Source organism: Gopherus flavomarginatus, chromosome 7, assembly GCF_025201925.1.
Source record: "Gopherus flavomarginatus isolate rGopFla2 chromosome 7, rGopFla2.mat.asm, whole genome shotgun sequence".
In the NCBI taxonomy this organism is placed as follows: domain Eukaryota; kingdom Metazoa; phylum Chordata; order Testudines; family Testudinidae; genus Gopherus; species Gopherus flavomarginatus.
In genome coordinates this window covers 7,084,675-7,097,026 of record NC_066623.1, presented here as the reverse complement: position 1 = coordinate 7,097,026, position 12,352 = coordinate 7,084,675, and the positions used below count along the sequence as shown (strand labels likewise).

The following is a 12,352-nucleotide window of genomic DNA, read 5'->3' as shown; positions in this document are numbered from 1 at the left end:
TTTTCATGCAGGAGCCTTGAATCGGAAGTTTACTGCGTGGCCATGTTTACCTGAAGCTCAGAATTATTCCCGGTGTTTGGGATGCGTTAGTCCATAAAGACAGTGGTAAAGGGAGGAAGGATTGCTTGGTGGTCAAGGGCACTGGAGACGTGGGTTCTAGTCAAAGCTTTACCACAGACTTCCTGTGGGGCCTTGAGCAAGTCACCTCATCTTTCCACGCCTGAGTAAAACGGAGCTAACGCTTTCCTTCCTCCCAGGGCTGCGCTGAGGCTTAATTCATTAATATTTGCAAGGTGCTCCAATACGCCAGTGATTAATGCCATAGATACGCCTTTAAATACATAAAAATAACTATTGCAACTGGTAAACGTCAAGAATGTAAGCATCTCTACCATATCTTCCTAGGACTCCACAAGGTACTGGCACTCATATCTCCTGGCTGGGATGCCAGGATGCTCCTGGCCTCTCCTATCCCACACATTGGTGACTGAGGAGCGGAGGAGTCCAGCTGCTACCAGTCAGGCAGGCAGGTCGGACACTAACTGCATTATCAGTCTGGGGCAAGGGGCGTGCCTGTTTGTATTCACTTAAAGCAGCCGGGTTTGATTATTGAGAATCGGCAGTGTGGTTGTGCACAGAATCCTTGACATGGAAAACACATTGGCTAGAATAAGCCACTTGCAGTGTCATTTCGCGTGGAGAAGCAAGAGCAGCAGATCTCAGAGTGGTGCTATAAAATCAGTATACAATGTGGAGGAAACTGATGCGCTGATACTGTAAATAAAATAAATACATGAGTCCTTGGCTGAGGACAGACTTTAAGCTATTGGTGAAGGCTGGGCATCTCTTCCCTTCCCTTGCCTGGCTGGGTACAGCTGCCAAGCTTTGCAGGATCGCATTTGGTATGTTTCCATCCTCACCTGGCATCTGCTTCACTGTAGTATTCTCTGGCCACAATGTCCTCGAACAGCTCCCCACCTGTGACACTGTGAATGAAACAGACAAAGCATAATGTCAGCTCAGGAAGCTCTACATGGAAGAGCTGCACGGATTTATACCAGCTGGCAACTGACCCACGGAACAAATCAAAACACAACCGGACAAGCAGCTCAGCCGAGACTGAGCACGTACAACAGGGGTATGTTTGGGGGTGAAGGGGTGTGTGGAACTGGTAGGTGAAGGGCTTGGGCACCTGGTAATTTTTTTTCCAGGCAGCAAGAGAACTGAATCCCCATTTTAACCCAGCAATTTCAGCATAACACCACTTTAACCTGGCAGCACATTCCATCCTTGATGGGCTAAAGGGTTCCCAAAGACCAGGGATCTCTTTGCCTGATGTTACTTCCTTTCAAACCATCTGCAAGGGTGGGGGAGTGGTTCATTTCCCATTTCAACGCAATTCTCAGCCAGGCACCTGGAATGGTCAGTGTCAGTGAGAGTCCAGCAGTCTGGCAGTGCTGGACAGAGCTCACCGGGTCCTATCTCAGAGGAAGCCACTGAGCGGCCATCAGATGGGCTGTATCGGATCTAGTGATCTGGAGCAGGACAGGGCTGGCCCCTGAGCCGTCCTGTCATCCACACCAGAAGGATCAGAGAGTGAAGGGGGTCTTTGGGAAAAGGTCAGATCAGATGATCACAATGGTCCCACCTGGCCCTAAGATCTGCACACTCACACACGCTTCCGGACAGACCTGGATCTTTATGCCCTTCCAACTCTCATTAAATTATGCTCTTCACTTTCCGTGTGCTCTGGAAATGACCCGCCCCCTGCTTTCAGCAAACCCATCAGAGTGTCAGTGTTGCAGTCCTTCCCTGGGCAGCAAGGGAGAGGAACAGCCAAGAGCAACCAGGCAGGGGAGAGGAGGGTAAGGGGTTGGGGAAATATACCATGCAAAGTACAGCATCTTAGAGATTACTTGGATGCAGAGCTCCTCTGTCTCCAAGGGGAAGGAACAGAAGCTGCCGCACAAGGCAGGATCACTGACACAAGCAGGGAGCAGCAGTAGCATTGGGACCTCTAGAGAGGCTGTATTAAACATGCTAACTGCTGCTCTGAGAAGCCTGGAGGGCTGATCTGCATAGGACACAAAGCTAATTCGACTAACACTGGAAGCAGGCACAAAATGGCCTCTCCAGCCTGCCCCGTTACTCTGTGCCTTCCCCTCTGGAACACTGCCCCTCCATGGCAATGGCTTCAGGTCCTACACAGAAGCCCTTCCCAGGTAGGAGACAGGAGTGCGATGGCTTTGCGTGGCAGTGGAAGAACACGGCCCTTGTGGAAAAGGATGAAACACAGCGATCACCATTACTTACAGGTCAAATATCAGGTAGTGGTGGCCCTCCTCGGAGATGCTGTCATGCAGCCTCACTGCAGCGGAGACAAAAGGGCCACAGTCACCAACCACAACGTCCTTTGTACTCACAGACCCGCTCTGCAGCCTCTCTCGTTCGCGTGCCCACCGCTTCCCTTTGGCAGCAGGGGATGGCAGAGGAACAGCAGAGGAGCTCCGTAACCCAGAGAGTTTTCCTCCAACAGCCTTCCCAGTACCTCATGCTGCTCACTATTGCACCAGCTAAGCGATGCTCTCACGGCCTTCCCAGTGTCCCTCCCACAACAGTGATTCTCCCAGTCCTGGGAGGCGCAAGGTTCAAGGTCATTTCCAAAATGAGGAGCTGTCTGTGGTTTGCACATAGTGCTCATACTTGGCTAAGGCCCTGGGCAGCTGCTTGGTTATCTCGGGCATCGAGCAGTATTTCAGCAGCACACACTTCTCTAATCCCCAGGATTAGGGTGGTTTAATCAAGAGGGATGCTGGGCTGCAAAGGGAGCCCTGCCAAGGCAGCATTCTTGCAGGCAGTGTTTCTCTGCTGCTGGGAATACAATGTTGTTCCTCTGTGACTTCCCTTTCTCCTGGGAGATGCAGGTGGATCACAGGGTGAGGTTGTCTGGGAGCAGCCATGGGAACTCTTCCTTATTAAACATCCCCCCTCTCCTCACTAGTCCTGTTGTTTGGCCAAAGAACTAGAATGGAAAGAGCAGCATCCTGTTGTAATGTCCAAAGAACAGCCTCTCCCCTCTGCTTCCAGGAGCTTGGGCTCTGGGCTAATGGCAGTTCCTGAGCAATCCATCCCGAGTGCTACACATGACTCAGGGTGTGTCGGGACACAATGCTTTTGTAGCAGAGCTTAATTTGTGCCAGGGCTGGTCAGGGCTGAGTCCCGGCACCTCTGGGCTTGCTGTATCAGTTGTGAATGTAAAAAAAATTGCTTGAGCCCTGGCAGTTCTTGCATTACAAACTAAGCTCTGTTTTGTAGTATTGTTCTGTGCAGAACTCTAGTCAGACTGAATGCAGTCAAGAAACGTCTCACCTCTTCTCTTAATTCAGAGTCTTGAGGCTAAATTCTGCTCTCAGTTACAAAGTTTGGCATTGCAATACTACAGTGATGGAGATGGCACAGAAATAAGGCAATTAGATAGATAGATAGACAGATAGATAGACAGACAGAACCCCAATACAGTTGCACCAGTGAAAATATGAGCAGAATTTGGCCCTCGTTGTTTTGGTTCACGGTCCCCTATGTCCCAGGACCCTACATCTTATTCTAGTGACATTTAGACGGTACACACAATACATTTAACCCTTTCTGCCCGTGTGTCTGTCACCTGGTCTGAGAATGATCAAGCAAGTCTCAGTACTTTTGAAAACGATCTTTAGAAACAAGGGGTAAAAGGAAAAAATTTATACAAAAATGTAGGGGTTTTTAAATCCCATTTCTTGTTAAAATTGAGTGGAGTTTTAGCTACTCACACTTTGATCACAGCTAATTTGGCCTCAGCCCATATGGAAATTTTCTTCATACTTTATATTTACTGTCCTTGGGCCAATGGGATAGTGGAAGACAATAAGCCCTAAGGCTATATCCAGCTCTGATTTTGAATGCAGATTCTTTGCATTCCTAGTGTTATTTTCCAGATTCAGTAAAATGCTCAGTTGTTAATATCACCTCAATACACCAACATGAAGAAGCATTCAGCAGGCAGATCCAACAGCTGATGGTGATTGCAGCTTGTGAACCAGGACCCCGCTGGGAATGGGGTGCGTGCATTGGAAGGCGTAGAATTTGGAGCAAAAGGGGGATTTAAACACCACCATTTTGTAATGGAAGCAATACAAAGAAAGGCAAGGAAGGAATTGCTAGAGTTAAGAAAGCATATGCTCCCATGACCAGTGCTCAGCCAACTCAGCTCCCTCAATGACCTTGTGCCCCGGTGCAGATGTACACAGTCACTGAACCCACCAAGACCGTGCTCCCCAATGGACACCCTCCCATTTGGGCAGTCAGGTGACATCTCCAATGAACAGGCACATCACGTACGCTATTTTCACTAGTACTTACAGCATCCTGTGCCCCAGGACATGTGGAGAGTCACTTCCAAGCCCTCCAGTGGAGAACAGTCAGAGGTTTTTTTGGACAGCAACTGGGTTCGCTTTGGCTGTAGTCATGTATCTATTAGTCTAGCTCATTAGATCCCCTTGGCACAGAGGTGCAATTCAGAAGCGACCTGTTCTCTTTGTAGTTTTCTGACTATGTTCTTTCTGTCGCCTGCTTTGACATCCTTTCACCTTCAGTCTCCTTTCAAAGGCAGGACTGGAGTCACCACCATCATTGCTGCCCAGGAAGACAATGACCCATCAATGCCAATGTCTTGCTGCGAGGCAGAGTCCTCCAAGAGGTTTATTGTTGCATTTTCATTAATAATGATGAAGCGAAAGGAAAAGGGTTGTCATGCCTGAGTGGGTCTTGGCTCTCGGTCCCTTTTGTGGAGATGATTTGAGCCGTGGCTGTTATTCTAATGTATTGGTATTTTCCCTCCTTTCACATTGCTGGTTTATATATTCATCCTCCAATGCTCAGAGACCTGCATTCATCCAGTTATTTTCATGCTCTGTTACGACTTTTCTGTCTTCCTGTGATGGCTGCATGGGTCCAGACAGAAACATCAAGTACTTAAAAGGTTGTTACAAAGAGGAGGAAGAAAAATTGTTCTTCGTAACCTCTGAGGATAGGACAAGAAGCAACGGGCTTAAATTGCAGCAAGGGCAGTTTAGAATTTCCTAACTGTCAGGGTGGTTAAGCACTGGAATAAAGTGCCTCAGGAGATTGTGGAATCTCCATCATTGGAGATTTTTAAGAGCAAGTTGGACAAACAACTGTCAGGGATGGTCTAGATCATACCTAGTCCTGCCACGAGTGCAGGTGACTGGACTAAATGACCTCTCGAGGTCCCTGCCAGTCCTATGAGTCTATGATTCCCTCCTGTTCCACGAAGAAGGTGTCTGATTCCTGTGAGCATCCTCGACACATGTCTTGGGGAAACAGTCAGTGACGGGAGCCATGCCAAGGAATCCATATAGCCGGAGGGCTGGAGTGGAAGGCAACAGAGGCCTGGAGTTTCATACTGAGCCTCAGAGCTGAACAAATTCAAAACCTCAAAGCTAAATTCAACGGACACTGCCCTGGTTCACTCAGCATGGGATCACTACCATATGAAACCCCCAGGTTCCTCCAGGATTCCATCCGAAACCAGGAATTCACCCAGCATCACTCAAACCTAGGCCCAGGCCACTCTAAACCACTCCAGATCTGTGGGCTTGGTTACGGAAGTACTGCACAAAGCTTTGCCCTCAGGGATGTTCAGCAGCCATGCTGGGGGTCATGAAGGCTTAAAGCCTCCCATACCCACCTACATACTACTGCCTCCTTCAAGCCGCCGTCCTAGGCTCGGCCACTCCCAGCCACATTGCATGCAATGGTTCCAATTGGTATAGCTTGCCACCTGGGAATGCTTTATGTGCCTGGATATTGCAAACCACTAGTAACTGCAGAGTGCGCCATGTCCATGGGGGATGATGTCGGTGAGACGTTGCCACAAGGAACAAATGAGAACCCCGCTAAGGGGCCCACATCTCATCAAGAAGGAAGGATTGCACATTATGGGTGTGGCCCCTGAGGACTAACAATTGTTAGAATTATTCAGGGGTATGGGAGGATCTGACATGTTATTTAAGAAGGAGCTCCAACGTCTACCAGAATTAGAGCTGGGTCAGATAAAACCCTCAAATCTGGACTCCCCTGAGCAGTAGGGAAGCTGAGATCTGGGTCCACGTCGAAAAGCTGGTTCCCATCTTTAGAATGGGCCAAAGCAACATGCTAAACCTAAACAGCTTCAAACGTTGGACCTTTGGATCAGCTCTAATTAAAATGGGAGGGGACGGTCCAACCCAGTGAAAACACCCTAGTCCCTCCTGTGGTGCATCCCTCATGGAGAGGTAGTAGTGTCCTGCAGCCCATGGCTCTGGCTTCTGCCAGGAATCTTGGTTCCACTGCAGACTGGCTTTCCTTGCTTTCCTGATGGCACTGATTCTTCTTTCTCCTCTTTAATTCCAGTCTGCAGCATTCTAGTTCATTCCAGATCATCAGTGGGTAATTAGCCTGTTTGTGCTGCAGTCAGGGGAAGCGGTGCTCCCAAGTTTCCAGGCAGCAGTGAACAGTGGGGGTGCAAGGGGCGGGGAGAGAAGTGCCTTGTGGGTATAAATAGCAACCAGATTGGTTTCATTAGCATCTTGCTCTGTTAACCCTTTCCAGCCCAGCACCGAGGCCAGCGGTGCTCGTCAGGAGTGCACGCCAAGGATGGGTGGTGAATAAAAAGGAGGCAAGACTGGTGAAAGACCAATTTGCAGCATACGCTGCCCTCAAAATGCAGGGGGCCTGGAAGACCTGTGAAGCCAATGCTAAAGCTCCCATTCACTGGCCCAGAGAGCATATGGCACAGCAGCTCTAAGCCGCTCTAGCTTATGCTGTTGAGAGGCTGATTCAACTGATTGGCCCATCCTGTTACCGATTGTCTGTGCTATGGGGTGCTGGTGAGAGGGAAAGGAGAAGGCTGCATCAGACCAGCCCTCTTTGCACCCTTCCCCGGTCTGCTTGCTTGCAATCCTTGTCACTTTGTGGCAGTCACCTGCTGCCGTGATGGACGCTCCTGTTTCTCATCCGAAGCTTCCCAGAGTTCCTTTGCTGTCTACCAGGGGGTGCTAGGGAGCACCATGTGCTCTGACTTGGACTGTTTCTTACTCCTGTGGCTGGGCTGATCCCTGCAGGTGGAGACTGTTACAGGAAGGTTTCCGTGCCCTGACATCAGCAAATGACATGCCTGGGGGTGCTCCCCATCCCTCGCTGAGTAGCAGGCATCCTGCAGGTGTGGGGGTGGGCTGTTTGGGATGCCTGGTTTCAGGGCAGCTTTCAACAGAACTTTCCCCCATGCTAACGGGGAGTGGATCTGAACTACAGAAGAGGATGAGCAGGGCCGGCGCGTCCATTTAGGCGACCTAGGCGGTCGCCTAGGGCACCAGGATTTAGGAGGGCGGCATTTTGCAGCTCTCTGCAGCAATTCGGCGGCGGGGGGTCCTTCCGCGCTCTGGGTCTTCGGCGGCAATTCTGCGATGGGTCTTTCACTCACTTTGGGACCTGCCGCTGAAGTGCCCCGAAGACCGGGAGCATGGAAGGACCCGCCCCGCCGCAGAATTGCTGCCGCCGACCGAGAGCGCAAAAGGACCCCTGCCTAAGGTGCCGAAAACCCTGGCGCCGCTCCTGAGGAGGAGGAGGAGGAGATGATGATGAAGATAATGACTGGCCAGAGATTAAGACTCACGGGCCTGCCATAACTAATGCTCCCTGCCGGGCAGTGGCTTGTGGAGAAAAGGGAGTCTGCATCTGTTAGCAGGAGAAATGCTGTGTTTCTTGTATGAACTTATACATGCCTGGCAGTGACAGGCTCATTCCCTGGCCATCTTCTTACAAATACCCATGGGGTCATTTTAGTTTCCAGTAGGTAGGTGCTCAGTGCAGAATGCTGGCTAGCTGTGCCCAGGACAGAGCAGCAAGGGGAGGACACTTCCCGTCCTCTGTGCTGTCCTTTGCAAAAGGGGCAGGAAAATGCTTTCTTCATCCTTGGTTTGCCAACATCGTCCAGGATTGACTTGGAGTCTCCAGGAATTAAAGATGAATTTTTAATTAAAGATCATGTCATGTGATGAAATCTTCAGGAATTCATCCAATTAAAGCTGGCAACTCTACTTTGTCCCTCCCCCAGATTCATTGCGTGAATGATGCTTTGCACGCCTCAGGTGCCTGCCACTGTGGGACCTCAAAGTACTCTAATGAATCCAGCCTCCCAGCATCCCTGGGAGGGAGGCAGATACTGTCATCGCCATTTTACAGGTCAGGAGTGAGGAGGCATGGAGAAGCACAGGTCACTTGCTGTGTGACTAGAGCTGGGAAGTGAATCTAGCGGCAGTACTTACACGCAGGAGCGCTGATCTGTTCTATTATGTGCCAAGTCCAGCTATGTAATAACTGTGATGGCTTTGTCTTCTCTGTCCTGCACCTTTCACCTTTCCTGGGAAGGGAGAGAGCAGCCTCTGTGTCCTGCCACCTGGATGCGGGAAGCAGAGACTTCACCATGCTCTTGCCGGCAGACTTTACTTTTGTCCTTTCTTGTGTGGTTTCCCGTAATCCCCAAACAAAAGCCATTCAGACTGAAATGAGATGCTCCTCTCTTTGAGCAGGGAAAAGCACAACCCCCTCCACCTCTGGGGGCTGCGCTCTCTCTCACTTCCAGCCCCAGAAAGCCTGGGAGAGATTCGGATGCTGTGTCGCTTGGGAGATGCCAGGGTGGCAACGATTAGTTAGTAAGGAGTGAAATGCCGGGGAAATCAGCAGCATTACTGTGATGGCCATCGCCTTTCCCTCCTCCCTCTCTCTTTCTGCTCTGCCCCCCAGATCCTTGCACTGCTTGACTGACATCCCTTCTCGTCCTCCCCCGCCCCCCCCCCAACCCAGTTTGTTTTCCCTTTGCCCAGGAGCGTTGTTCCAGCTGGAGCGAGGGGAGCAAATCCCTCTGTTGTCACAGCAACAGCTTGGTCCAGCGCGGTCTGTGACTCGAGCTGATGCAGAGACGACCTGACGCTGCTGTGCAGGCATTTGCCTGAGACAGATTGAAGCTGACAGGCTCTTTATGAGCGGAAACATTTATGAAGCAGGGACCATGTGTATGTGTGTGCATGTGCGAAGGGCGGGGGTGAGAGGTGGGAAGAAGTAGGGAGTACAGTTCCAGGCAGAGCAGACAGCGCAGGGCGGATGGAGTCTGCTCAGCGTGGGCTCACGCACGGGACTGACTTTCTGCTGCCACTTATTGTCTGCCCCTCCCCGTGGTGTGCCACAGAACAGCAGTGGGCACTGCATGATGACAGGATTTGCCAGACAGGTGCATTGGAAGGCACCTGGGAGGGGGCGGACAGGTGAGAGCGCTAACCCAGACAGGCCATGGCTTGCAGCGCTCAGCATTCGTCGGCCAACACTTCAGTGCGTGGCTTGTTCCAGCGGCCCGCACCTCCCAGACAATGGCCTACTTCACCTTGGCCCGGACAGGGGAAGCCAGGCAGCAGCAAGACAAGGGGGGAAGCCCCAGTTCGGAACAAAGCTGGCTCCGTCTCAGCATGGCAGGCTGCTCTGGGGGGGATACCGTTGCGGACTGCCTGCTCTCGGGGTTGCAAGCCATTTCCTTTTCAAGCTGATGCAAAAACCCAGCGACGCTCCTGCCTGGGGTCAGAGTTCCCGTGGGAGAGAAGGTTTTCCCTAGCTCCTGCCCTGAGAGTCACAGACCTTGTTCACCACGTTCCCCGCTGGGTGGGGATCTTCCTCTGGGGAGGCGAGCTCTGGCACAGCCAGCATCAGCTCAGGCTCTGGGAGAATGGGGAGAGTGACTGATTGAATCAGCATCACTGGCAGGGCTTGGGGTTGAGTTTTTTCTCTCTCTCTCTCTCTTCTCCTGGCCTATTTCTGTCTTTCCCAGAGGCTCAGGAGTTTTCCTGGAACAGCTTTTCCGAAGGAGGCTACCATCAGATGGACATTTGATGGGAAAGCCCCCCACGCTTCTCATGTCACCCGCCTCCGCAGCCCCCACCCCTTCGCTGTTCCCTGATGGGATCTGCTCTCCTTTTTGAGAGCCCTGAGCAAAGGAGCACCTGGGCAGTGGGAAGTGGGGTGGGGGTTAAAAATGGAAGCACTGCCTACTTAATGGCATGCTCCTGCTTCTCCTTATGTGGCCAAGTGCTATGCACAGGGCCCGATCTAAAGTCAATGGGAAGCTGTCCGTTGATTTCAATGGACTCTGGATCACACCCTTAGACCTCATTGGAGGAAGTCGCCCCACTGAGCCAGTCACTGAACATTCATGTCCCACAGGAAGCGACTGCTGGCCTTTGGGGATTAAGGCCCTTGGCACCTTGTTCTCTTGTCACTTACAATGGTCTCATACTCCAGCTGCACTGACCTTGGGGAAGCCAATCCTGACTGGCACAGCACGAGTGGGAGGAGAACCAGGCCTCTGTGCCTCAGGCAGGCCTTCCAATACCGATGGAGGCCTGAGCTTGTCCAGGGAGCCGTACAGCCTCCCTCAGTGGGAAGTAGAGGCAGGTGCAGGGTGTGACTGGAGGGAAGGGAATGCAGAGGAGTACCCTCTCCCCACACACACACCTCCCCAGCATTAGGGTGACCAGATGAGATGAGGAAAAAATCGGGATATATTGGGGGTGGGGGACAGGGGGAGTCCACCGGTGGGGCAAAAAGCCAAGTGCTGCCAGCGGAGAAAAAAACAAAAAACAAAACAAAAAACCAGTGCTGCTGGCAGAGCAAAATCTCGGGACACGGGACAACCACCCAAATATCGGGACGGTCCCGATTTTATCAGGAAGTCTGGTCACCCTACCTAGCATGGAGAAAAACCCTACCTATATTTGGATGCTTCAGAAGACGGCAGATCCGAGCCTCTCGCTCCAGCTTCTGGTGATCTGAAAGAAACAAGTCACAAGTCGGTGAGGGGAGAAGGCTATGCAGGCTCCCTTCATCAGGAGACATGGCTATGGCCAAACCTACTTCTGCTTCCTCTCAAGCTGCAGAAAATACGAAGGCCCCTGGCGGGACTTGATGCTGCCCATGCAGGGGACCCCAGTGGCATTCTAGGGGGCTGTGTGTGGGGGGGAACCTTTTACTCTTCAGGAACAGGATTGAGGATATTCTTCAACACCAAGAGGATCCGACATATGTATATTTCAGCCAGGATATCCTTGAGGAGCACAACCCCAGGCTAACCTCTCAAGACCCTGTATCACTTTTAGTTGAGATACAGGACCTGCCATGCCTCCTCATGGACAGCCTTCTGCCTCTGTCACCACCAGCCTGTCTGTCCCAGGATCCTTGTCCCAGGCTCTTCCCATGGCTCTCATTCCAGTTTTCTTTCCTAGCTAGTCCCAGTCTCCCACACTGAGCTCCTCATCCACCATCACAGCTCCCAGTCTCCCCCCCAGGTCCTCAGGTTCCTTGTCCCGCTCTCCTTCCCCAGCCAGCCCCAGTCTTCCCCATCCCAGGCTCCTCATCAGATCTAAGTTTTGCATCCACCCCATTCCCAGTTCCCAGAATCCTCAGCAGGCTTCCAGTCCTAATCCCAGTCCCAGCTTCTCATCTGATCTAAGTCTCACCCCACCCCCAAGACTGGCTCCGAGTCCCTCCACCTCCATTTCCCACCCTGGGTTCCAGTCCCAGTCTCCTTGCTGAGACCATCCCAGCCCCAATCCAGCTGCCGAATCCTGCCTCCCTCCACATCCAGCTCTTGTCCCCGCTGCATTTGAGTCGGGCTGCCTCCTCCTTCCCCTCCTCACTGCCTGCATGCCAGCGTAGGTGACACTCTCTGCTCTCAGTTCTGGAGCCCAGCACCACAGCAGCCTGCAGCAGCCCGGAGGAGCAATTGCCAGGAAAGTCCTGCTTTCCTCCTGCAGTCCCAGGCTGGGGCATCCTCAGTCACTCTGTGGGGATGGCAGTTCAGTCAGCAGGTCGGAGCTGGGTGGGGATGGAGCGTGCTCAGTGCAGATAGACTCTTCAGAGAATTTAGCTGCCAAGCTCTAACAAGTCTCTACTGAGCATGTGCAATCTGAGATTTTGCAACAGTTGATAACTTGTTCTGATTTGGTCAGTTTTTCCCTTGATACCAGCAAAAGGCACATTCTTGAAATCAGGGTGACCTCTCTGCCCGATCCCAAACCCTCTCTCCACAGCATGGAGATGGTAGAGGTTTCACCTAAACCGCTGTAAGAACTTTTTAACATGGGCAATACAATGTATTTTCCCCTAAACTAGTTCTTGAATATGGCTGAACCACCTCCACTGAAGCCCCCCGCCCCCAAAATCAGCCTAAGGCAGACACACACCATCAAAAAATTCAGCGCTAATGGTTAAA

The 12,352-nt window shown here is 51.8% G+C and overlaps 1 protein-coding gene across 3 annotated transcripts in view; it reads right to left on the bottom strand.

Annotated features, from left to right (window-relative positions):
- CAMK2A (calcium/calmodulin dependent protein kinase II alpha) overlaps positions 1 to 12,352 on the bottom strand; it is a 72,379-nt gene that overhangs the window by 29,167 nt on the left and 30,860 nt on the right. For all 3 annotated transcript variants that reach the window (XM_050961555.1, XM_050961556.1, XM_050961558.1), the window contains exons 3-5: positions 10,851 to 10,910; positions 2,314 to 2,368; positions 921 to 986 (exon numbers count right to left, since the gene is read on the bottom strand). In XM_050961555.1, the coding sequence (XP_050817512.1) occupies positions 921 to 986; positions 2,314 to 2,368; positions 10,851 to 10,910 (181 nt within the window). The remainder of the gene's footprint in view (positions 1 to 920; positions 987 to 2,313; positions 2,369 to 10,850; positions 10,911 to 12,352) is intronic.